The sequence below is a fragment of the Haemorhous mexicanus genome, chromosome 10, assembly GCF_027477595.1.
Source record: "Haemorhous mexicanus isolate bHaeMex1 chromosome 10, bHaeMex1.pri, whole genome shotgun sequence".
Taxonomy (NCBI): Eukaryota; Metazoa; Chordata; class Aves; order Passeriformes; family Fringillidae; genus Haemorhous; species Haemorhous mexicanus.
Window position 1 is genome coordinate 18,663,436 of NC_082350.1, and position 27,148 is coordinate 18,690,583.

A 27,148-nucleotide genomic window follows, 5' to 3' on the forward strand; every position below is an offset into this window, starting at 1 on the left:
ACATATGTTTCTCTTTTTTTTTTTTTTTCTTTTGAGCCTTATTGCCTATGGAATTGGTAGATCCCAAGTACTTTATGAAATTATAAACTAATTGACTCAGATTCTTACTTAGCTCTTTGTTCACAATTTTAGATAGGAGCAGGTTGCATTTCCAACATGCAGAAACAAAATAAATGGCTGTTGGGAAAAAGGAAGGTGCTCAATCTGAGTCAGGATATCTGTGTTTATTAGAGACACTGATCTTAGTTTAGAACCTCAGTTTTACTGAGGCTTTCCTATATCACAAAAATGTTTGAAGATTATGAATCATGAGTCCAGCCAATGTTTAACCTCATTTTACCAATGTTTTACCTCATTTTTTGTCATCAAGTCAAGGAAAATGAATTCATATTTCACATTACATTTTTCACAACCTGCTCATGGGAAAAATTGTTACAAGAAAACGACTCAAATTATTAATCAGAGCACCTTTTAAAATATGCCCAGCTTCCACAATAAAATTTTTTAAAAAATGTTGCCAACCCAACCTACCCACTACATTGGTAGGTTCACCTGAATGCTTCTGACTATGGATGTGCACATCAAACATATTACTGGTGTCACTGAGGAAATTATTATTTCTGCATTTAAGCTTTATTACACTGTACTTTCAAACATCTGCGTGATCTGGTGCAGTCTGGTGATCCCTCTTGACTTTGCAAGCCCTAAAGGCCCTGCTGGCAGGATACCTCCACCAAGAGCAGATTTGCAATGTAAATGAGTTTGCCTCTTCCATTAGTTCTATTGCTAAAAGCCTCCTCTGCTACCTCTGATTTATGTACTGTAAAATATCTGTAGCTCTCCCCAATATCCAACAGTTAAACTACATAAAATGCTGCCATCTTGTGTTTAGAGACAAATTAAACATGACCTTTTAAAAATCAAAAGGCAAAAGTAGGATCTACACTGTCAGCATCTTATGTTGAAGAAGATTGGAGTGAATGGATTATGGAAAAGTGGAAGCTTCACTTAATAATTTAGTTTTTAAAATCTCATCCTTAGAACAAGTGCTGTTCCCTCTTGCAGTCAGAGCCAAGGGATGATTTCCCCAAGCTGTTTTGGTGTCTGTTTAACCTACTTGAACCTTCCAGTCACTGGTGTGAGGGGTCACCATGGCAAAATAAAAATAGCAAGAGTGGAGCAAGCAGAGATTTCCTGCATACTGAAGATGCTCTTCATGTAAGAAAATGGTTCAGAGTATGGAGAACACTCAAGACATTAAACACTGCCACTATTGCAATTGATAGCTTGTGTATTCCCGTTGTGAAAAAGCACGGCTGCTTTGCTATTTGTAAACAACAACTGGAAATACTTATTTTGACCGTGCTGGGGCTGGACAGCTTTAGAAAGGCCCCGCACTGGGGTTGGCTGGGCCTTAAACTGATAGAAGAAATGGAAGAAATATATGGAAGAAATCCTTCCCTGGGAGGGTGCTGAGGCTCTGGCACAGGCTGCCCAGAGCGGCTGTGGATGTGCCATCCCTGGAAGTATCCAAGGCCAGGTTGGATGGGGTTGGGAGCAACCTGGGCTGCTGGAAGGTGTCCCTGCTCAACGGAGGGTAATGAAATGTGATGAGCTTTAAGCTCCCTTCCAGCCCAAATCTTCTGTAGCTCTGTGACTTGCAAAGCTCCAGAGACTGAGGGAGCGGAATGGATCCTGACGGCTTTCTGATGCCGCCGCTCCTCCTCTGCTGCTCGAGGCGGTTTCGATGGCGGATCTGGGGATGTTGAGCTACCCGAGGATGCCCACGCCCTTCCCGAGCACCCTCACCGCTGCGTGTCGCTGTCCCATTACAACCCCAGCTGTCATTCCTGAAGGAGCACGCTCAGCTGAGTCCGTGCATCCATAGGGCCGACAACCCTTCAGCGACACGCATCGTTTCACATTTAAATGAAATTTATTCCCCCTATCCTCAGCGCCGTTCCTCGGTGCCGCCCAGCCCCGCCCCCGACAGCCATTTCCGCGGCTCTCCCCGAACAGGCCCCGGCGGTGCTCGGCTCTCCTCCCGGTGACGCGCTCCCTCCGCCCGCTCCCTGGCCCTGAGGGCTTTCCCCGCTCCCGCCCGCGCTCCCCAACATGGCGCTGGCGGCGGCCGAGCGGGGCCGCGGCTGCCTCGGGGCGCTGCGCCGGCTGTGAGTGCGGGCCAGGGGAGGCCCGAGCGGCCCCGAGCGCGGGCAGGGGCGGCCGGGCCGGGGGCAGCTGTGGGTGCGGGCCGGGAGCGGCCTGAGGAGCCGGGGGGAGCTGCCCGGGCAGGAGGGGAAGGGGCTCTGCGGGGCGTGAGGGGACACACAGGAAGGCTGGGCTGCTCTGGGGGAATGAAGAGCAAATGAACCCTCCTGGGCCTTGGGGAATGGTCGTGGCAGCTGCTGCGGGTGCCGTGGAGCTGCCCCGGGGGTCGGTCCGCAGCCTGTTCGCAGGGAGGGTGACCATGGCCGCTGTGTATTCAGTGTTTAAGACATGCACCGATTCCTCCTGTCGTTGATACGACCGAGCTCTGCTTGTGTGGTGTCGAGGACGTCCCGTGTCTTTTTGTCCGATACCGCTTAAAGAGTGCTGGACTTGATCCAAAATTCAGAAGTTGTTTTAAATACTAATTAAAACAGTTCCAGGAGTTTGCTTTCACAGCTCTATCCGGTCACTTCACTGCCGTTATCTCATTTAGTTAACATTAATCATCTGAAGTTTAACTTTCAGTTTCTAAAACTCTCCATAGCTCACTCTTGCTCCTTCACATTGTTTTCTTTCGCACCTTTGCTCTACAAAAGCAGCTCCTGTTGCCTTTTTAACCTTTTTTATTTTATATTTGCTCACGTCTTCTTTCCCAAATAATGAGTTGGCCTCTCTGTAATAAATAAATGCAAATTGTTGGCTGTTCTGTCCGCCAAAAAGAGTTGTTTTGCTTGTCTGTTTTAAGAAGACTCCTTGATTATTTCTGTTTGAATGCTACTAAAGAGCATGGGGATAATTTTTATTGTGTCCAGGTGAAAGTACCTAGGGGGAGATCTGGTGAAGTTTGAGCAACGTCCCTTGTTACTCCTGGATATGTTCTTTGTCAATAGATGTATCAGAAACTTCAGAGCTGTCCTTCTCTCACCTGAAAATAAAATTAGCTCAACTGCCACTTCTTCATATGCACTTGTAACACTTCTGTCCCTTTATAATTGCACAGGCAATGGAACCAAGTACGAATATTTGTGAAATGGGCCTCAACAATAGGTATGAAATTTCACTTCTTTAGCTACTAGCTTAAATTGCTATGCAGTGTGGATGGTTATAGATTATTAGCTGCTGAAAGACTGCGGGGTTTTTTAATAAATATTCAGTATCGTCACAATTTTTGAAAACCAAACATGTAGTTAACCTAACAGAAATCATCTTTAATGTTTAAGCAACATTTTGTATAATTTTATCTATCATATTTAGGTATATGGAAATTAATGAAAACTATTTATTTTTTGTGATGTTTTCGTCTGAGTCCTGGTCTGATACAAATGTTGCAAAGTCTGTGAGAATTGTTTTATAGGCATAATGGTATTTAAACAATATATGAAGGAGTGTAAAGGGGTTTAGCAAGATTATTTAAACTCACTCTGTTTTCATGTTATCTAAAAAGTTATGTTTGGGAATTCAGAGATCTATTTTCATTTTATTGTTTAGTTTTAAGCTATTTAGTTCTCAGTGAGAAGACTCTAGTCAGTGCTGGCCTTATACTTCTATCAAGCTGTAGCTGCTGTCATGACAATTTTCAGAAGTTTCTAAGTCACTGATTAAAACCAAAACAGTGAAAGTTGGTATCTTTATTTCTTTGTCACTGTGTATCAAGGTGGAACAGTGCTCTTCGTATGTGAATCACTTCTGTTGTGGGGGACACAACACAGCTTTGATTGTTTCCTAGTTAGTCCAGAAGGTACACAGCCCAACTATACACATCAGCTGTTACGTAGAAGTGGGCTTTTTTAGGGTTAAGATATATTTCTTGAATTCTAAAATTAAAAAAAAAAGGCCTAAGGATATTTCTGCATAAGGACTCTGAGTTAAGAATTCGAAGAACAGCTTGAAAATGCTTTTGGGTGAAGCATACTTTTTCCATTATTGAAGAAATGCATAAACTTTATAAATAATGCAAAAGAAACCAGAATTTTAAAGTTGCTTTGTTTCCAGGAATGTTTTTGTGGCTTGGTTTCTTACTGTGCTTCATCCTTTCAAACAGGAGGTCACAGCATAGGGAAGATCCTTATTGCAAACCGAGGAGAAATCGCCTGCAGGGTGATGCGAACAGCCAGGAAAATGGGGGTGAAGTCTGTGGCAGTTTATAGTGAAGCAGACAGGAATTCCATGCACGTAGCAATGGTGAAGTATATTCATTAAACTTGTGGCTGATGTTCATTCATAACAGTATTTTTCATTGATAAGTTCCATGGGTAAATCCGCTTTGGGTGCTGATGCAAAGTTAATTCTCACTTCTGTAGACCTACTGCCAAGTTTTCCTTGAATAGGTGGAAAGTTTGCCTGGTGTCTGTCTCAATACCTGACAGCTTTACAGGAAGTGCATTCAAGTTTGGCTCCCAGACTCTGGTCAGCCAGGGGTTAGAGAATGGACTGTGATTCTGGGGAAAAAGTCAGAATTTGTTTCACCCAGTTGAGCCCCTCCACAAGGAAAGGCAGTGATTTAAACTGCAGTCTGTCAAGTGATATAATTAGCTCAGAAACTCATTTAAATTTGCTAGTAACCAGTCTTTGTTGGATGTATTTTTTGTAAAACAGGCAGATGAAGCATACTGCATTGGTCCACCACCCTCACAGCAGAGTTACTTGGCCATGGAGAAAATACTGCAGGTGGCCAAGGTCTCAGCAGCACAGGTAAGGAGATCAGGGCCTTACATTTTCTGTTACTTCCATATCTTTAGTTCTTTATATTTGCTCATCTTGTTTTTCCTTAATGATCTCTGAAATTTCCGAGTTTTCTAAGCTAAGCTGATACAAAAAACAGGCTGGTGACATTTTTCTGTTTTAGGCTATTCATCCAGGTTATGGTTTCCTCTCGGAAAACACAGAGTTTGCAGAGCTGTGTAAGCAGGAGGGAATCATCTTCATAGGTCCTCCTTCATCTGCTATCAGAGATATGGGTATTAAAAGGTATCTATTTCTGATTTGTTACTTGGTTATACAGTTTACAGCTTGGCAAAGCTGATTTTGTTAACAAATGACCAGTTGCTCTGTAATTGTTTTATTTTGTCAATTTGCATTGTATTTTTACCGTTTTCTTCAAAGGAATAAACTCCGTGTTTATAGATTCATTTAGAGACATAAACAGTCAAGATTGTTCAGTTATTGGGGTTTTTGTAATTCAATTATTCTACTTTTCCAGAATTGAAGCATTGCAGTGTAGTACAGGTAAAGGTTCAGCAGTCAGATTGGATGGGTCAAAAGAGCACTGGAAAAGAAGCACCAGATCATCAGGGTTATTGTGGCTCATGTAAAATTATAAGTTTAGTTCATCACAGAGAATCTTATTCTTAGTTACTTAGATCAAAGAAAGGCTTTAAAGGTATGAAGTATAAATCAAGAGTATGGAAATGAAGTTATTACTGACACAGGAACTGTATAATTGTAGTTAGAGAGAATTAACTTTATCACCTCATAATGTGAGAGTAAATTGCCTCAGTAATTTAACAAGCTTTGCATGCATTTTAGAAATTAGAGTTGTTATGCTTGAGTGTTTTATGTGTGGTGTGAATCTAGCCTGTGTAATGAAAAGTTTTGCCTTTATATATTGCCAACTCTAAATATTGTAGGATACAGTGTTTTAATTTGAAAATGTAAAATTTTGGCATCTGTAATGTGGAAAAACCAGTCAAACTAAAGTGTAATCCTGCTAGGAGAAACAAAAATATTTGTTTGAAGCATGTACTGAATTACAGTCCAATGCTGTGTAACCACCTATGCAAGTAGTCCTGTTGAGGTCTACTGTGGAACTGTTTTCATGGAGAGAATTAATATTGGGAGCATTAGACAGGTTGGAGCTTAAAGTAAGAAAAAAATATTTTTATCATTCTAAATATAAAACTGTTCTGTCAAAGCACTTCCAAAGCTATAATGTCTGCTGCTGGCGTTCCTGTTGTTGAAGGTTATCATGGAGAAGATCAGTCTGATGAGTGTCTAAGGGAGCATGCCAGGAGAATTGGATACCCAGTAATGATTAAAGCTGTCCGTGGGGGTGGAGGAAAGGTAAGGAGCTCCTCTGTTCATCATGTGCTGTAACTCAATATTCTAAAAGAAAACAAAAACTGGAAAAGTACTTTGTGTTAAAATTTATTAATGGCCAATCTAGCACTATGAAATCTCATTTCCCTTTGATATGCAGAAGATAAGTAGCTGGAATAAACTGGAAGAGTTTTATTTGTTTCAGTGGATCTCCAGTAATTCACATGAGCAGAAAAGTTATGCTGTGGATTCATGCATAATGAGATGACTTTAAATTGTTACTCTGTGATAGCTTCTGTGACTTCCTTTGCTAACAGTTTTAAATGTTGCATAAGAAATGATTAGAAATACCATTTTGTGTCTAGATATTTTTCAGTGAGTGGTGAACTCCCAGTCTAAATCAGATTTTGTTCTGAAATAAATGTCTATAAAAATTACGTGTAGAAAATTTTAGTTTTTTCCAAAATAGCTAGATTTATTTTGTAAAAAATAAGTTTTTCTCTGCTAACCGTGGAAAATTTCTATAATATCTGAGGACAAAATTGAATTTTGTCCTTACTCATACCAATGGAGTGATAATATCTATTTTTTACACTTCTTATGGCACTTTCAGTGGGACTTAGTAGGATTATCTTACTGGAAGCTGATACACAATTCTACTGAAGTTTATGAAAGAAAAAAAATGTTATTTTTAAGCTAATTTCTCACTGTGTGTGCAGCAAGGTTTTTCATTGTGTGTTTTTAGCTATTTAGATAAGTTGTTTTATTTTAGGGTATGAGGATTGCTCATTCAGAAAAGGAGTTTCTGGACCAATTAGAATCAGCAAGGAGAGAAGCAAAGAAGTCTTTTAATGATGATGCAATGCTGATTGAGAAATTTGTAAATAATCCAAGGTGAGAAATAGATGCTTCAGTATAAACACTGTAATGTTTATTCTACTTAAATAAAAATAAATAGCATAGTTTAGTTAAATAAGCATAGCTAGCTTAGTTGTAGGATTAAAATTGGTTTTGTATGTCTGATTTGCACTATGAAAGTTGTTAATTTGGTCAAAATTGTTTACAATTTATTGAATTTCTTGTAGTGGCTTTGTTTTGAATGACAGGAATTAAAATGCTACTGCTTGGGAGATGTGGCAGTGAGATTTCTAAAATTGATTTACATCTAGCAAAAAAAATCACACTATAATATTCAAACTATAGACCTTAGTCAAGCTGTGATGGTGTTTCTGCTGCCATCAGGTGTCCCAAACCAGTTATTTAATCTTCCTCTATTTCGATGTTTCAAACAGAAGTGAGAGTCTAGCTCATGCCTGGCCTGTGAAACTGAACCAATTTATTTTTTGTAAAGAATGTCTCACAGAGGTCTGACACTCTTGTGCTTTACATCTGTTCTTCCTTGAAGCATCACTATAGGGAAAGCATTTATTCCAAAGAAATTGAGGGTCTGCTTATGCTGTCAAGTGGACATGAGAAAAATCTCATTGCTGTGGAGTTTCTTTTGCCAGGATCAGGGGATTGTCAGAATGGTCATATATTTTTATTAGTTTTATGCATAGAATAAACTTCTGCCACCTGATAGTTATCCTTTGAAATGGTATTTTGAAGTGAACAATGTTATTTCTGAGCCAGCACTGCTACTGTGTCTTGTGAATCGCTGCACAGTAAATTATGAGGGAAATAATCATTATCAAATTAATAGTGAAGTGGTTTTACTTTTATTTTAGTAACTAAGAAAGAAGTAGCAGCGTTCAGATAGATGTCTTGCTTATCCTACAATCTATGAGATTTCACTGCAGTAGTTACTAGGAATCCTCTTTCATTTAGAAGATTGAATAAGTCTGAAACAGTAAAATCCTGCGTAATATTAGCCTCACTTTACATTTTTGGTATTTATTTAAGGACAGACACTTAAACTTACAAGAAATCCTACTGAAATGTACAAGTTTGAAGTCTGTTTGGAGCATTAAAATACATTAAAACATCTATTTTTATGGAGCAGGCATGTTGAAGTCCAGGTATTTGGTGACCAGCATGGCAATGCAGTGTATTTGTTTGAAAGAGACTGCAGTGTGCAAAGGAGGCATCAGAAAATCATTGAAGAGGCACCAGGGGTGAGCAGAACATTGTTAATATTTTTAATGAACGGCCATGTTTTTATAGTAGTTGCTATCCTCCACTGAATGTATGTAGTGGGTAATAATTTATTTGTAATTCTCAGACTTGTTTTAGTTTTGCTGCAGAAGATGTTCTAATTGAAAAAAAAACCCTACATTCTTTAGGAAAATGATTCTTAAAGAAGAATTATGTAGATTTCAAGTGTAAGATCAGGGTTTCACTGAAGTTGTTAATTCTGTTCAATATTCATGCATACCAGGTTTAATATCACCAAACTTAACAGTAGTTTGTATTATTATTATTATTATTATTATTATTATTATTATTATTTACAGCCAGGAATCAGTCCAGAGGTTCGAAGGAGACTTGGAGAAGCTGCTGTCAAAGCAGCTAAAGCAGTGAATTATGTGGGAGCTGGTAAGCCTGGGGAGGTGCAGCTTTTAACTTAGTCAGACTTTAAGTCTCAAGCAAATGGCATCTGGTTGTTTTCAAGTATGACATACATCCCTCAGATTTTTGAGGTTTAAGCAAGTAATCATGTAGTTAATTCTGATGTAATTACAGATTTAAATTAGCATACCTGAACTCAAGACCAGTGGCAGCTGAAGAATAGAAAGAAAAAATTTCAGGGCAGATAATTTGGTCAACTCAACTGTTGTTGGAAAGTGAGCATTATGAATTAGTAAATTTGAGCTGAGCAAGGGGAAAATAATTTTTCTTTTAGCATAGAAAGGGTAATACTTTATATGCAAACAGTAGTCTTTAAAAGAAAATCACAACTCACTTTAAAGTCCACACCATTTCCCAGATGAAAAATAACCTCCTGAAATTATTTGTAACTTTATTTTCTCACTGCTTTCTTCGGATATTTATTTTTAAAAAATTACATACCCTATGAATATTCAGAATCCTTTCAAAGAGTCTTGATGCACTTTTAAAGTGCTAATGAAATGCAGCTCTTACTGTAGAGAATGGCTACTAAACAGAGGTTATGTAAATATACAAGGAAACAACCCTTCTGTTTTCAGATCTCAATTTTGTGACCCTTTTGGATTATTTGTATAGAATTTAATATAGAAATTCAGTGTGTCTGATTTAGAAATAGTCTCGGCATAGTAGAATTAAGTGTCTTGGATGTCTTTTCCATAAATGGACACCTCAGATGCTCTTAGGTGAAGTGTCCTTTTGTTAAATACTTCAGGAACAGTTGAATTTATTATGGACTCCCAACATAATTTTTACTTCATGGAGATGAATACCAGGCTGCAAGTAGAGCACCCAGTTACAGAGATGATCACTGGAACAGACTTGGTGGAATGGCAGCTCAGGGTGAGTGTTAATTGATTTTATATGTAGAGTTCCTCCTGAGTGCTGTGTGACACTGCCTGTGAGAGGCCAGATGGGTTTCCAGATCCTCATCTCCTGCTCAGCTGTCAGGTTAGAGTTTCCTTTGCTCCATAGGAACATCTCACATTGCTGTATTGGATGTAGAGCATTGTATAGGTGCTCTGAATTTCAACCAGGCCTCTCCCAGCTGTGTAGAGAGAAAACATTTTTAAAATGTATTTAGAGACATTACAGACAGTGTGGAAAGTGGGAGGGAGTGAGGTCCTGATCTTTCCTTTGCTATGTTGTAAGGTTTCTAAAACTATTTGAAATGGATCTGTGGCCCAAAAATCATTCTTGCATCAGGCTGTAGGAGGAAAAAAATCTTCACAAAAACCTAGGTCTGGTGTTATACCAGTATAGACACATTCTGAAATAGATGTACAGTGAGGTGGACTGGAGCAATGGATTTCCTCACACACCCAATTTGCAGAGATTATTCACATGTTTGAATGATCACAGGAAGTTTTGGGTATTAGGGAACTTGAAATAAACCCCAATTCCGTTTGCATAAATCCAAGTGTGAGGACAGCAGCTTAAGTATTGTGAGATTAAGGGTGGGGAAGTGTAAACAAAAAGAAAATTAAAATGGCAATGCTGATGCAAAAAGAAGGAACATTTGTCTTCCTTATCTGGGCATGAAAATTAAGAATTGAATCCTGAGTTAGAGCAGGGATCAATCAACACTGGAAGAAAGAGAGAAACAAGGTGGACAGGTTCAGTGGTCTTGGCACTGTTTTTCTCCTTGTGCTTTTTAAAATGGGCTTCCTAGTTGTTCATATTCAGAAGAAATATAGTTAATATTTCATATATCAGCATTCCAGAGTACTGATCCATCCTGCATTAAAGAAAAAACCTATTGTTTTCAGGTTGCAGCAGGAGAGAAGATTCCTTTAATGCAGGAAGACATCCTGCTCCAGGGCCATGCATTTGAAGCTAGAATATATGCTGAAGACCCTAATAATAACTTTATGCCAGGAGCTGGGCCCCTGTTGCACTTATCCACCCCCCCAGCAGATCGTTTCACCAGGATAGAGACTGGAGTCAGGCAAGGTAAAACTGAAGGCAGTGATGGAAGAAGAAATAATTAACATCAGGAACTTATCTTTGTAAGCATTTCCCTCTTTGGCCTAAATAAGTTTGTCTAAGAGAGTGTTATTATAAAGACAAATCCCTACAGAATTATTCTTCCTTACGATTTTCCATGTACTTTTGGTCAATCGCTGAATTTGCCTCTTCTTTACCTGTACCCAAATTAATGTCCACTGGCTCATGGTGGTGATATTCTCCTCACCGTTTAGCAATCCTGCATTCTGATTGCAATAAAGAAAATTGAATTTGAGTCATGTTACCTCTACAAAAATTTATGAAAAGTCTGTGCTGAAATTGTCCTTGAAATTGAAATGCCAGGTCACATCATCATGTCCTCAAACAACTTTAATCTTGAGAGAAATGTGGCTATGAATTGTGCCCAAGTTGGATGCCATGTGCCCAAGTACTTTAGATTATCAACTTACATAAATTCGTGGTTACATGTTGCAGCATTTTTGTTTTATTGCCACGTTTCAGGGGATGAGGTTTCTGTGCATTATGACCCCATGATTGCCAAGCTGGTTGTTTGGGCTGAGGACCGACAGGCAGCGCTCAGAAAGCTGCGCTACAGTTTGCACCAGTACAATGTAAGTGGGAGGAACCCGGTGTGATACCACAGCCTGAGCCATCAAAGCATGCAGAAAATACTGCAGTAAAACAAAAGTGGTTTCCAGAAGGGAGGGGCTGCATTGCTACTGCATTTCAAATGCATCAGTATGCAAAAGTTGTATTTTTTCCTAATTTTCAAACTGTTTTCACTGGTGGAGTGAGTAAAAGTAAGTGTGAAGCCCAGTTTTACGCATAGATTTTTAGGTTTCTGGTGTCTTCAGTTTGAATATGCACCTGGGATGTTGTAGAAGTGTAAGGCTAAGCAACATTTCTAATTGTAGTGTGAGCTTTCTCAGACTTAGAGGGTTTCTGTAGTGGAATTTGTGTCAGACCATGTTTGCTTGTAATTTTTAATTTATAAACAGAACTAAATTTTTAGACTATACATGTGGTAAAGAAATATGCTGTGAGTTCTTTTTAAGAAACATTCCATTTTTCCCTGTGAAAACCACAGGTATTATAACTGTTTTCAAAAGCAGAATTCAGAAGGTTTGGCTTGAGGTGAGACTGAATATTACTTGTGCACAACTAATTTACACTTTTAAATCAACAACATGAACGTCATGTTCATGTGCCTGAGGTAGTGAAAGTGTTGGGTCTGTTATTGTTTTAGCTGAAAATGAAATTTACTGCAAGAGAAAGAGATAAAATAATTCTCTTGGTTTTTCCAGAATTTTCTTAGCAGTTCTGTCAATAAATGTTGACAGCATAACATAGTTAATAGTTTCAATGATTTCTCTAAAATAATAATGTTGTTTCATTAGGTATTTTGCACTATAGGAAATGGATAGTATCTAGTAAACTTATAGAAGTCCCTGTTCCTACTTTTTACTATTAAAAGATCAAATATGGGATACTGAAACCATTGTAACTCATTTTTAATAAGAAGCACTTGTCAAGTTAGGAATGTTCTTCCAAATACTCAGAGTGCAATTTTCCGGAAGTAGTTTTTTTCTGAAATTACCTCCTGCTTCTGTTTCTGGGAAACTTTGCTCAACTTCACAGTGGACAAAGGCAACATTTAGAAAACAGAGTGCTTTGGAGAAAGCAGCTTTTGGGTTTTTGGGTTTTGTTTTGGTTTTCTGTCTTTTTACAGTCACTGGTTTAATTGATAATAAAACAGACCAGCTGAATGAATTACATTTTACTGATAAACTTTTTGAGCAGAAAGCTGTGTATTCATAACTCATTTTGGCAATTTGTTTCTATCCTGTTTCTTTACAGATTGTTGGATTAAGCACTAATATTGATTTCTTACTGAGCCTGTCAGGACACCCACAGTTTGAGGCTGGAAATGTGCACACTAATTTCATTCCTCAACACCATGATGAACTATTTCCAGCCAAAAAGGCAACTCCACATGAAGTTATGTGTCAGGCAGCTCTAGGGCTCATACTGAAAGAGAAGATGCTAACAGATGCTTTCAGGGATCAGTCAGATGGTAAGGATCATTGTTTTGTATTGTTTTATTTTATGAGTTCATGTGCAGTTATTTAATTTGGATGTTCTTTCTTTGCCCTACTTTGTGCCTGCTCAGGGCCTTGCCTTCTGGCATCTCCCAGATATTTGCACACAGGGCAGACTATAACTTTTGTTGAGGATCAGATAGGGAATGTGTCACCACTGTAATGTCCAGGGTACTTCCCAAAGTCCTTCAGACAGGCACTGTCTGAAAGACCTTGGAATTCGTGGTCAGTGACACTGTGAGCTCTTTGCTCTTGATAAGCACAAGCAGTGACTTTCTGCCTCTGTTACTCCTACACTTGGCCAAGGTCTTCAGACAAAATTACCTCTGCTCTGAATGGGAGAGGCAGTGCGGGTTTAATGGAACCTTCACCTAAAGGTTAATCAGGACCTGCTGTCTTGTAGTTGAATTCTGATGCTCTCTAGTCCTGTTCAGGGATGTGTTCATGGAAAACAGCCAGTGGCCTTCTTAGTGTCATGTTTTCTGTAGGTCACACAGCATCAATTTATTCAGTGTTGGAGATCAAGGCATTGTCACTCTCTCTGACTACAGTAGTTCCCCGGTCTTTTCTGTGCAATATAAATACATCAATATGAAGGTAGTAAGAGTAGAACAATGATTTTAAGGCCTAAGTATTGTGTTTTGCTGAAGTAGAATGAAAAATAACATATCTGTGTATTTTGTGTTTTAGATAAATTCTCACCATTTGCATCCAGCACTGGTAGAAGAATAAATATATGTTACACTAGAAAACTGTCTCTGCTGGATGGGGAAAAGAGTAAGTTAATAAAGAAGTGTGTGGAGAGAAGGAAGGTACTTGATGGATGAAGTTATTTTAACTGGTGCTTGAAAATTCAGGCTAAGAAACAGCATAGAATCAGAATCATATGAGTTGTATGCAGTGTAAGCTGGGAATTCACAGAATTGCATGTTTAATCCACACTGTTAGATCATGAGGACATGTAAACCAAATGGAAATGACTACTAATTCATGTTCATCATTTAAATGAATGAGGTTGAGATTTTAAAAAGAGAAGAGTGCCATTTACTTTTTTTGAACTTCATTTTGTTGTGAAAGGAGTACTTCCTCCCCTCACAATCTTGTTTTCTGTCCAGATAATACAGATTTTAGATACATGATTTCAGATGTTCATCTTTGAAAGAAAAATTGTCTGGAATTCAGTAGGAATTCTGCAGTGTGTAGTAAGCTAATCTGAAAATACTTTTTCTTATCTTAGTGTTGGTAGGCCTCATTTTTATCAAGAAAGCATTGATAGAGTTTATATGTCATCATTCTCTAGATACTCCAATTAAATCTACTCACACATGCATGTTTTGTTTTATTGAACAGTTGTGGATGTAGCTGTAAGTTACAATCAAGATGGGTCATACAAAATGCAGGTACAATTTTTTTCAGATACTTCATTAGATCAAAGAATCCATTTCTTGTAGATTTCTTTTAGTATTAATTGTTACTAAAGTTGCTTGGTGGTTACAGATGCAAGATTCTATTTTTAGTTTGCTTGTATTCATTGCTATATACTGTTACTTTGACCTGAAATTAACTGTGCTAGATGCTAGATTGGCATGGAGGAGCTATTAAAATGTTTCTCACAAGGCTAAGAGAAGTGTTTGTGTTTTCAGCATTTAAAGGTCTTATTCTTTATTTTCCGTGTTAAATTTGTTTGTTTAAAACCTGAGTAGTTAGATTTAAATCTGCATTTAAAAAGACTTTTTTTCCACAGGACTCCTGCTCTATTCTGTGCATGAGAATGGATCTTCTGTGGGATAAATATAAGCTTTCTAAAGCATTATCTGCAAGATAACATTTTATTTTGAAGATGGAGATTGGAGAGTGATTACCAAATGGGCTGAGGAATCTTCTGGTTAGATAATTGAATGATACCCCCTAGAATTGGCTTCTTTGTCCATGCTATAGAGCTCCTGTAGTAAACAGCTCAGGATGCCTTAGTTGTAGATAATTTTGTGTGTGCACATGTGAGAGTCTCCAGTTGTTGGCTGAAGGGGGTTGTGTAAGTGGGGAGAATGCAGACTCCTAGGGATAGAAGGAAGAATGGGGGTTGACAAGAAAATGGAGAGCAACTGGAGATAAGAGATGTGAAGATATAACTGGGGGCTTATTATGAGGACAGTGCCTCTGGAGTGCTGCAGAACCTGTCCTGAGGCAAAGCCACCAGAGCAAGTGGCTGGGCCTGGAACTGGCAGGCACTCAGTGCTCAAGTGAACAATTCTCTGCTCAGGGATCAGTGCCAGATCACCAGCATCCTTTCAATGCATGTTTTCAGTGGAAGAATAATTTGCAACTATGTAAATGAAGACCTGAGTTTTATTTCTACTTGTACCATCTTGAAAGACCAGCAAGTCTCTGATTCTGTGCTCAGTGATGTCAGACTTGGAAGTAAACATATGAGGGAAATATAATGTATTTACCTTTGTGTTCTTACTGTCTTTGTGTGCTGCAGTTGTAGTACAGGTGCAGCTTCCACTGAAGGAGAGTGGGAAGGGATATTCATAAATAAATTACCTTTCTGTTTGGTCTTTTTTTTTGCAGTTTTGGTGTCTCACTGGCACTGTTTCCATTGCTGTTCCTTTGCAGGTTTACTGAATATGTTATAGTTCTTGTCCTACAAGCTTCCAAGACAGAGGAAGTCACCTCTCTTTTGGAAAACCTTGTGGAATATGTCAGCTGAATACTATGAATTCCTCACTTTGAAGAAAGTCAAGATGCTAGGACAAGTTAAAAATATTGGATTTTAATAGCATCACTAAACTGAATATTCTGGGGAGTTTTTTGTTTGTCTTGAGAGATAGTATATCCTTGTTTAGCAGAAAAAATTGTCCTGAGTGAATATACTAGATAATTTGCTGAGCTGTTTTTATTGGATATAGAACAGTCTCTTAACTGAAAATAAGGGATACATAAGTTTTAAAAATGCCTTTTTTTTTTTTAATTCCAGAGTTGCCCATGCAGAATCATAGGTTATGAGGCTACAAACACAATCTTTTGATTTATTGCTCATGGAGGGTTAACCTTTGTCCTTATAAAAGCATTTAACTTTCAGATTCAAGATAAAACATTCCTGATTTCTGGAGAGATCTTGAAAGAAGGTGATTCACTTTACTTGAGGTCTTCAGTAAATGGAACAGTGTCTAAGTCCAAGTTGGTCATTTTGGACAACACCATTTATCTGTTCTTCCCGGTAATGTTCCTTTCTTTACTATCACAAATTTAAAATGTTGGAATTTTATCCATATAAATGAACAATATAAATTGCAATAGAATGTGAAAGAGAACAACAATTTCAGTTTCTTACTTTGACCTATCAAGTTTTGATACTTGTTGGATTATTGTTCTAATTAGACATTCATTGCTTGTGGTGAGTGAGAAAAATAATTACTTTTAGAAAGTTAAAATATAGCATGTGAGGAAATGATGGCTTGGAAATGATGGTTTAGGAGGGGGGAACAAAAATTACTAAATTTGTCAGGTATTTAAGTTTGTCACAGAACAGTAGCAAATGCTTCAAACTGACAAATATTTGAAAGGTCTTGTAATTTGTGTTTTAATTTCAGTTACAATTTTTCAATTATATGACAAGAAATAAATCAATACTGGTCTGAGGAAGGATATCTTCAGCTAATATTAAAATATGCAATTATGAGTTACCATGGCATTATATGTATTGCATATATGCAAGTGGCATTTGAAAAAAGAGGTACTCTAACTGCATTATTAGGTTGTAATTTTTTTATTTACAGTTAAAACATTGCAAGGCCTTAAAGTAACTCAATGTAATCTAAATAAATAAATTATTATTTATTAGTTTCAGTAATTGTCTTTTAGCTCTGAGCCCCTTAAGACTTTCAGGAGAATGCAGCAAAAACTTTGTTGCTCCAGTGATGAGGTCAAAATAACCCCATGCTGGAATGGCAAAGCTCAGTTGTCCTGTGGTATCAGAGTGGAGTCTGGCATGAGTGATAGAGAAGAAATCACAGCACTTTAGGACATGGAAGGATGTGGGGGGTAATGAGGCTTTGAGAGATGCTGGGAAGCAACTCTGAGAGGACTTAAAGGAATTTTGATTAACAGTGAGAATTTTTGACTAAATTTAGCACTGAATTAATTTTACTGTAAATTGTGAAGCGCTCATTGGCAGTGGCTGGCAATGAAGATGCCACCATGTCTCCTGCTTGTTGCAGCAACCTGCCTTCTCCTGTGCAAACAGCCTTTATGCATTTTCCAAAACCTTCTGCACTGCTGATGCAGAAACAGGGAAGGTACAAATACAGGGTTTGTATAAAGATCGACATGGAGCTGCTTTGGTCACAGGGGTTGTTCCTTCCTTGCTGGTCCTTCCAGCAGCGTGTGTGACTTTTAGGCCTCAGACATTGGCAAAGCAGTGACCATCACAGTCCTAGCGCAGCCCTGACCTCGGGGTCTGCCACCTTCAGAGCTGACTGCTTTGCCTGAGGCTGCATGTGTTCTTTCCCTCTGCCAGCCCATCTACTGGTGCTGTTATCTCATGTTGTTAACTCACCAGCCCTGGATTTTGTTTTTGTAGGAAGGCAGTGCTCAGATTGGCCTCCCTGTGCCCAAATATTTGTCTGCAGTGAGTTCAGGGGCAGAACAAAGTGGAGCTGTGGCACCCATGACAGGCACAGTAGAAAAGGTAATTATAACAACATGGGTGGGACCTGAATTCTCCAATATATTCAGATTTACTCTGCCAGAAATAGTGCTTCTGTACTGCCAGGAAAGAACTGGGGCTAGTAATGCAGTGTTGTGTGGCTTCTGATTGGAAAAAGCTTTGTTTACTCTGAGTTTTCAACAGCCACCCATGGCTTTTTAAGGCTTCCATTCTTTCTGTAGAGCTCTGGAAGATCTGAATTAATGCTACTGCTTAACTAATTTTTTTCTCCATCTTAATTACTTTCCAAGTCAAAGCTCCCTGAAGTGCTATGGGCTGTTTGATTAATTTCATCTAACACGAGAGTGAGATGCACTTGCAAAAGAAGAAATACTCAGAAATGCCTCTTTTGTTAAGCTGTGAATTGATTTAATTTTCTTTAGCTCAGCAAGTCCTCTGCATTCTCTGCACAGTGACAAAGTTTCCACAGAAAGAGATTTTCTGGAGAGTTTAGTCGTTGAAAGATTCAGCCACTAATAAAAAGGCATAGAGGATGGAGTACATGGAACATGGATCTCTGACATCCTGAATGAACACTCCAAATCAGAGTAATTGTTGAAATATGAGGTGGCTCCTGCCATCTTCTTCTATCTGGATGTTATTTTAAAGACTTTAGGGACTGGTTCCAGGAAAAGGTCTTGCACTTTCCTCAAAATAGAATTGCTGAAGCCCAGAAAGGGTAGATTATACATCATCTCTTCTAGTGTTTCTTCTTTGATAGGTAGATGACTTCCTGGTCATCCTGTCATCTGGTACTGACCCTCTTTCTGTAGGTTCTGCCTTCCCTTGAGGAGATCTATCTAGAACTGTTCCCTATATAGAGAACTCAAATAGCCAGACCAACAAAAATAAATAATATGAGGCTGTTTTGCAAAACCTCCCTCCCTCTGTGCATTGTGTTGGTCAAGATCCAGCTGATTTTGAATTGTACAGGCATAAATGATTTTTCCCCCAATTTTCTCCTGAATTGCAGGTGTTTGTGAAGGCAGGGGATAAGGTTCAGATTGGAGACCCTCTAATGGTTATGATAGCTATGAAAATGGAGGTAAGTGACATATAAAGGTTTTAATTTTTAAGGAAATAAAAATCTGCTCAAAATTTAATAATTTTTGGTTGCATTATTGAAGTTCAATGTGGAGGGCAGCTTGCAGCTCTCAGTATCACTTCATCTGCTGTAACATCAGTGTTGTGTCTGACTGGATTTCAGAGGATTATATTTGCTGTTATTTTACTAACAAATGATTATGATATAATCCATGGTATTCTGCAGCTGTTTTAGCATGCATTTGGGTGGTGGTGTCAGGCCTTCTGTCCCCTCCTCTTCTTTGAATTTTCTTGCACAAAACTGTCTTGGTGTGTCTCTTCTTCCCTGGTTGTGATCCACGCACATGGATGTCTGCAGTTACTTCAAGCAGAGATTTAGCTAATGGAGATGTTGTAAATATGCACAGGATTCTTCTTGTGTATAATCATTTTGTTATTATTATTATTAATAATAATATTTACATAAAGTTTTATGAGGAGCACACTAAAGATTCCCTGTAGTTATCCACACAGCATTCAGAGGACTGAATTTTACCTTGTCACAGTGCTTGACTGTGGCTCAGATTGCTTGAATTACAGTTTCTGTAGCCTGAACTGGTTTGGTTGAACTATTAGTTTAAAATAAACCTCAGTTTATTGCAGCAGAACTAACATTGTTGAGAAAATCTGCCTTTCTCTTATCGTGTTCTTTTCTTAATTACACTCAAATTCTATAAAATAAAACTGTGTGCACTAAAAAACCTACACACAAACTTCTTTGCAGTTGGATGCTAAATGTGTTCGTGCCTCTTCAGCTGATACCCAGACTGACATTATCTGAGTTAGTTTTTAAAGTGCCATTGAAATATGAAATGTAAAATTTAAAAAGCAAATTAGTATTTAGAGAGTCCTTAGATGTGAGGATTTAATATCTGATCGTAAGTGTTTTGATGCTAGACTAATCCTGTGTAGAAAACTACCAAGAGGCAAAGCTGCAATATCAAACTAACATGGTACAATGACAAGCAGACCAGTTGGGGGCTGGTGTGTAAGCATGCTGTTCCTTTACTGTCATTAGTAGCTGTATTTGTATTTCATCTGCATTTTGCCAAATATCTGCCCACTAAAGACCCCTCCTGGCCAGAAAACAGAAATATCTTTAGTAAATCTGCAGATTTCTCTTAAGGGAACAAATCTGCTCTCTGATTAACATTTTGGATTAATGCTGTGTTATTTCTGTTTGGTATTTATTACAACAAGAGAAAGTATTAGTGAGGTAAAATAAGTCAGCTGTTCATACTGATGATCATTCATATGATGATGATAATTCATAAAAATGTATTATATAGCATTTTTCTCCCCAGTATACTTATCAAATATTCATGAGAAAATAAAGCTCAAAAGTAGACTAGGAATGTTTAAAAGAAGGTTTAAAATAAAATATTTCAGAGGAAGGAATTAAGTGTGTTCAGTTCTAAATGGACCAAGCAGTAATGCTGGCATTTGCGGGAGAGAGAGGGAGGGGAGGGAACCCCTGAGTTGTCTGCTGTTCACTCTGGCTGTGTTTCTGTGCAGCACACCATAAGGGCTCCCAAGGCAGGAGTGATTAAAAAGGTCAATTTCCAAGAAGGTGCCCAGGCCAACAGGCATGCTCCACTCGTTGAATTCGTGGATGAAGAGGCAGAGTCAAAATAAAATTCAAGGAAGGTGCATTTCATTTTTTCAATTTTGCCGATTTTCTCCTGGAAGAAGATTTCTGCATATTTTCAGCAAACTGTTTTGTATGATTGGGGGATTGGTTTCCTCTGCACTTCCTGCATAGTTTGACTGTAAATTATCCTGTCTTCACTGAAATTTGGGTATCACTATACTGTAATTGTATTTATAACTTGTGGACCTGTGTGATTGTTGTCCAGTGGTTGTTTGCCTGAGGAAAGGACTGGAAGAAGATGTGAAACTCTGAAAGGATCAGAGAGGTTAATAAGGACTATAAAGTACAGACAGGTTGGGTTCTTCTTTTTCACAGCTGCCTTTTTTCCCTTAAATATGCGAGGATTGATTTGAAGGAAATCTGAAGCACAGTTTTGCTATTTTCTGGCAAAATTCCTGTTTGTATCTTACGTTTTTGCCTTAATAGGGAATTCAGGATTGTTCCTTAGCCCAGAATCCCTGTCAGTCATTTCTGGTGCATCTGTTTTTCCTGTTTACCTCAATGAGTTGTGAAAATTGCATTTCAAAAATTATTTTAATATACCTCAAAATATGTGATGCAAAGCATTTCTCAAATACATTTGCTACACTAATCAAAGTTAAAATGTAACTGCTTTCAAAAAATACCATTTTAACTTTAAACATGAAGTAGTAACATAGAAATATAAGCTTATTTAATACTTAGAGTGCCAAAATACAATACTGACTTCAAAATCTTCATTACTGTTACCATATTGTTCATGTTCTAGCGTAATTCTTATTGGCTAGAATAAACTACACCACAGTCTTTATAACAACATAAAATAAGAATACTAAGAAGAATAGATTTTTTTTTGTATCTGCAGGGTTTCAGAAGGGAAAGTTGGTAGATTTTTAGAAATGCGAAGAAAAAGAATTCTCAGACTAAGCATACTGATAATTTGCCATAAATTTAACTTATTTAAGCAGCACCTTAGGGAAACAAGGGAAAGAAAAAAATGTTTTAACTGTTGCAAACTTTGAAAGTCTATTCATTTTCTAGTTAATATGAAGTTGTTATCACGTGAAGTTTTGATATGCTGATTTAATTAAATAATCTGTTCTGTACTGCAGAAAGGAACAATCAGATGCTGCAGTGATCCCAGGACTGTAGCTAAATCTGTGCAAATGGACTCTTGCCTGAAATCTCATTTCTGAATCAATATACAGTATCATGGGGAATTCTCTGATCTGCTTTTACAATTGTGCAGCCTTGTCTGCAATGCAGAAGAAAAAGTGGTAAAAAAGCAATGACTCTGGATGATCAGTGTATTAAAAGCATATTTTAATACTTTACAATTTTTCTTCCAATCCTATGGTCACCTAGCAAATAATGAAATTCCAGTGATCATCTTGTAGAATATTGCCACTATGATTTTTATTTACTGCCAAATAAAAATTAAGCATAACTTGGAATGTTTGATTTTTCTCCCTTTTGTTCTTTCCTTGGTTGTTTCTGTTCATGCATTGGATTAGAGGGTTTAAGCAGCTTTTCTGTATCATTTGATGATGATGAGCACAATCTGCAGATCACATTTAGGAGGCAGTAATCCAGACACTTGTGATGGGCTTCACTGCAGGTAAGGTTAGGCACTTGTTTTATCCAGAATTGAATCCTCACATAGAAACATGAGCTTAGCCCTGAAGAGACTCAGCAACTTGGCATTTATTTTTTTCTCTCTCTGTGACACGGCTGTTTCTAGACTGACTTTGCTGCACTGAATCTGTACCAAAACATTAAAACTCCCAGCAGGAGGTTCCCTGCCCGCTCAGTCTGCACAGCTTGGCTGCACACAGCCAGTGCAGCAAAACACATTCCCTGGGAACTGACAAAATGTCCTCCCTTCGGAGCCAGGGGAGACAGATAATCTCACCAGTCTTCATTTTCCCTCACTTCTCAAAAATTATCTGTTTTTATCTCTATAGGTTTCTACTGAGATTTTTCAGATAGTGATGATTTTGTTTATATAAGAAATATCTCTTGCAGAAGTCACTGTCATAGTTTGCATACTTGAAATGCTTTACTGCAGTGTGATTTAATTGAACTTGGAGATGCTCAAAAAATTATTAAAGGTAGGTTGTTCCTATACCAGTATCTTCATTAACAAAATATTCATGAATCTTCAGTTTATTACAAATAAATGTTTGTGTTATGAATGTAAATTGATAAGAGCCCTAGCATAGTAACATAGCTGTCACTTGTCTCTAAAACACTTAATGGCAGACTAAGAAAAAATTTTAATTTTTTAAAATGCAGTATTTTAGCATTTGGGCTAAAAGGGTAATCTCTGCTACTAATTTATTATCAATGTACCTTTTCAGATAGTGCTGTAGTTCTGAAACAACAGTCACAGATGTTACAGGAACAATTAATCTGAACTGATTCTAGTTGTAATGATTTTTTTCTTGCTACCGGAGGAGAGAGGGGGCTGTGTCACGAGATATTTAATTCAGCCACAGCTGATGGTCTGCAGGAGAGAACAAAGGTGTTGGTGTTCCAGACTCAGGCTTCTCTGAGACAGGGTCAGGGAGTGACACAGAGCATTGGTCAGCTTGGATCAGGAATGGCTCATCCTGCCCAGCAGTGTGAATGCTGCCAGACCACAGCGAGAGCCCTGTGTACATTTGTTATCCCCTGTGGGGATCTCCATCTCTCCTGCACTCTCCAGCTGCTGCCAGTTCCTGTGGCTCATACCCAGGGAAGGTCTGTGGTGTGGAGCCTCAATCCATGCTGGACTGGGAACAAGGAGAGCAGGACTGTGTTCTTATTTTAGCCACTGACTCACTGTGACTTCAGACAAGTCACTTGCTAGATATTTGCCTGTTTCCTCCTGTTTAATGAGGTTGATGGCAATCAAAACACTGCAAAATTTGTGGACACACTGGTCGATAAATAATTTTGTCTGCTTGATGGGAAAGTTGTAATTTCAGATGTAGACTAATTCTACTTGGAAGGGTTTTTTAACCTTTTAAACATCAACTAGTAATACCATAGAGTTATGAAGTTTCCAGTGTGTATGCTAGCCTTTGTTGTAATGGTTGTACCAGCTAATTATCAGGAAATCATAGCTTCAAGTCTTCCTGCTGACTAAAAAAAATGAATACTCAAGTGGTTTTTAGCAGGACCTTTAAGATTTAGTCTGTAGTAGGGGGAGAAAAAGTTTATCTGGGTACGCAACTCTTTTATTAAAGTAACTTGTTGATATGTCCTTGAAATAGGTACTGCTTTTCAAGCAGATCAGGAATTGTCTGTTTTAAAAAGCTCAGCTGTGCTGATTAGAATGTGTTTACTGAACAATCAATGGCAATTGATTCAGTTCTGAACTACCAGCTTTTACACAAAGTATATTCTCAACTTACTCAAGATACTTCAACTTCTTGTACAGTTATGCTCCAAATAGAGATTTTTACATACAACTGCCTTGCAGGTAAGTATCACTTAGTACCTCTATAATACTGGGGCATATCCTTCTGCATAAGAATTTCATTTGGAAAATAATATGCACTACTGAATGCTGTGTTAAAAAATCAATATTGCAGGAATTGATAATTGAAACCTCGGTATTTATTTTTATGTGATCAACTGAATTTCTTGGAAGAGAACCTGGATTCTAAAAGCAATTTTGAGACATTTGATGTTAGCTTAGCTTAAAACCTGTTGATTATACAATGAATTCATATTAAAACAAACATGGATGTTCTGGTTGAATACACCATGCTTTTTATTAGAGCAGTAATTAACAAAACATATCAGGAGTCCTGCTGGGTTTTAAAATTACAATGGTTGCTGGATTTAACTTTAATCTGTGTCCTGGTTTCAGCTGGGAGTTAACTTTCTTCCTAATAGCTGGTCCAGGGCTGTGTTTTGGAGTCAGTGAGAGAATAATGTTGGTAACAAGCTGCTGTTTTAGTTTCTGCTGAGTACTGCTTGCTCTAAGTTAAAGGTTTTCCAGTTTCCCATGCTCTGCCAGCAGACAGGTGTACATGGAGCTGGGAGGGAGCAGGACTGGGCCAGCTGACCCCAGCTGCCCCAAGGGACATACCACACCACAGAACACTGTGGCAAGCACAGACATGGGGGAAGCTGGCCAGGAGCCACTGATTGCTGCTTGGGGACATCCTGGGCATCAGTCAGGGTGCATTGAACAACTGTAGTGTGCATCACCTGTCACTTGTGGGTTTCATTTCTCACTCTTTGTCGTCTTTTTGTTACAGTTGTAGTAGTATTATTTATTTTATTTCAATTATTTAATTGTTTTTACTTCAACCCATGGGTTTTGCCCTTTTTCCCCCCATCCTCCTCCCCATCCCAGCAGGAAGTGTGGGTGGTGAATGAGCAGTTGCATGGTACCTAATTGCTGGATGGAGTTAAACTGTGACAGACCTTTTTGGTGCCCAATGTGGGGCACAAAGGGTGGAGATAACAACAGATCTGACCAGACTGTGTAAAACAGATTTGTTATAAGCATTCATTATATTAATGTAATAGTCAGCGGTCACAGTGTTGTTTGTTCTCAGAGCTGTTGTACCTGTTCTTAGGTTTGTGTCATGTGATGATGTCCTTGGTGTCTAAGTTGCCTTTGTGATGTTTATCACCTCTAGGGGCTGGGCTAAGGTCAATTCTGTTTTACTTTATTACACTGGCCTATGATATGATATATATGATATGATAGAATTGCTGGTTCTGAAACAAAGAAAAAACAATCACAAATGGGGATAGTTCCAGGAAAACTGCTGCTCCAGTCTTCAGTGGGCAGACTCCACACAGAGACAAAGAGCTGATCTCACTCCTGATCCTATGGAAAAAAATGAATCTATTTTTACAAGAAGCAGAGAATCCTAAGACCAGTACTAGAGGAGCCTTGTGTCTCTAGGAGAGGGACAGTCAGGTTTGTGGGACTGTGTGGATCAGATGGCCTGGCACAACAGACCCACAGGAGTGTAAGGCTCTAGCAGATACCTGTGCACAGTGCATCCTAATGCCATCAAGCTGTAAAGGGGCAGATCCCATTTTCCTTTGTTCCCCATCCCACTGGATGTGAACAGCTGCGTGGTACTTAGCTGTCAGCTGGGGTTAAACCATGGCAGCCTCTTTTCCTTTAAACAGTTGTGGTGCCACAGCAAAGCTCCAAAGAGTGGTGAAAAAGGCTGCTCCTGAGACCTGCATCCCTCTTTGGCCTCTCTGAAAAGGAAGGTGACATCTTCTTCTCGGCTGTCCCCTTCTGCTCACTCAAACACAGGAACACTCAGTGACCAGTACTGGGTGGGATCTGCCACTAAAGACCCCATGCCTGTTCAGTTTCCTGGGCTAAGCATCCCAGAAACATCAGACACAGCTGCTGCTCTACAGTTGTAAAATGAGGTAAAATAGGAGAATAAACCCATTTAAAGCCGGCCCTGTTACATACAAATGTGGTTAATGCAAATTTTCTTTGAGACCTGCCCCACTGTTTGATGCAGGCAGCCAGTCACGTGCACAGAGGTTACAATCAGGACAATATTTTTGGCCAGGTGGTGTAGACATGAGCCCAAGAATCAGTTTGTTCTTACAACAAGGAGGAGAGGAAAAGGCCAAATGTGACAGGAGGCAAGAGCCATCTTACTGCTCTTGTTTTGTACAGCTGTAGTGTGCCTACCTTCAAGGCAAAAGGCTCCACCTCCAGTAAAAGTAACTTAAATCACTGGGACAGGAAAATAATTGTGTCTCAGTCTACTAGATTCTTGAAATCACTTGCAATTCTTTGTAGTGAAAATGGAAAACTGCTTACAGTTCAAAGGTGTCAGTTTTAATCATGAAGCTGTGATGGCACTGTGTGGATTACAGCTTGGGAAAGTTTCAAAGAATTCTGGTTACAAACATTGTACCTTGTATTACAGAAGTTCTGAACTAAAAAATGTCCATATGAAAACCAGCTAGCTATGTCATTCTTATTGCTCTCCTATTTGCTAACTCCTAATACTTAAAATGCCTTGCTTTTAGTACATGTATCTGAGTACTTACTAGTATTAAAAAAATACAGACGCTTAGCAGTCTGTTGCCTTTTAGGTGTCCTGGGAAGTCTCAGTTTATTCCGTCCTGCCAGAGTATGGTGCAATACATAATAATTTTTCAGATTTTCTTAGGCTCTCTGACCTGATTTTGCTTCATCACATACAGCTGTCCTGCTCCCTCCCAGAGATGCTGTCACATGGAAAACTGCTCCTAACAGTGCCTTGGACTGGGTGTAGTAACTTGTTAACCTCTTGTGTAATGCAGGAAGGATGAAAAACTTAATAGATGGTGAACACCCTTCCCTGAAACCTATCAACAACAATCTTCTGATATTGGTGCTGTGTCATTGCAGGTTAAATTGCTCAGACACCTACTGGAGGCCTCACAGTTTACTTCCTCTGTGCTTCTTTCAATGCAGAAAAAACCCATAATGGGCTGATAGAGACATTCCAGCTCTATCAGCTGAACAGCAGAACAGGAACAGACCATTGGGTCTGCACCTCTGGATGCCTGCAGAGTGGCATTAACTACCCTTGTGCAGGATAGTTCATGGGACTTTGTTCTCTCTTAACCATGGGGTCAGTTTGCAGGCAAAGGGCCATCGCTGTTATCACTGTGTGGCTGTTACATCAGTATGTGATGATTTGGTGGTTTCATTTTCTAGAGCACAAAGTAGCCACTAAAAAGATGTGATTATAAAGACACATCCAGCCCAATCTGCCCCAGGTTATCATTATTCTTCATAAAGCTTTGGGCCTCTTCCTCAGAAAGTGCTCTAAGTTC

The 27,148-nt window shown here is 38.8% G+C and overlaps 1 protein-coding gene across 2 annotated transcripts; it reads left to right on the forward strand.

Annotated features, from left to right (window-relative positions):
- Positions 1-2,005: 2,005 nt before the first annotated feature.
- Positions 2,006-21,789, forward strand: MCCC1 (methylcrotonyl-CoA carboxylase subunit 1). Of its 2 annotated transcripts, XM_059855708.1 has the most exons (19): positions 2,008-2,171; positions 3,209-3,255; positions 4,250-4,389; positions 4,804-4,899; positions 5,054-5,175; positions 6,120-6,267; positions 7,016-7,137; positions 8,246-8,357; positions 8,697-8,778; positions 9,563-9,690; positions 10,617-10,800; positions 11,317-11,426; positions 12,673-12,889; positions 13,605-13,691; positions 14,265-14,314; positions 15,997-16,134; positions 17,497-17,604; positions 18,596-18,667; positions 20,221-21,789. In XM_059855708.1, the coding sequence occupies exons 1-19, from the start codon at positions 2,116-2,118 to the stop codon at positions 20,338-20,340; spliced, it is 2,139 nt and encodes a 712-aa protein (XP_059711691.1). In that variant the 5' UTR covers positions 2,008-2,115; the 3' UTR covers positions 20,341-21,789. The 2 variants fall into 2 exon arrangements, 1 of the variants encoding a protein (XP_059711691.1); XR_009487693.1 differs by lacking the exons at positions 17,497-17,604; positions 18,596-18,667; positions 20,221-21,789 and adding an exon at positions 14,659-14,799 and having other exon boundaries at positions 2,006-2,171; positions 15,997-16,135.
- The last annotated feature ends 5,359 nt before the right edge of the window (positions 21,790-27,148 follow it).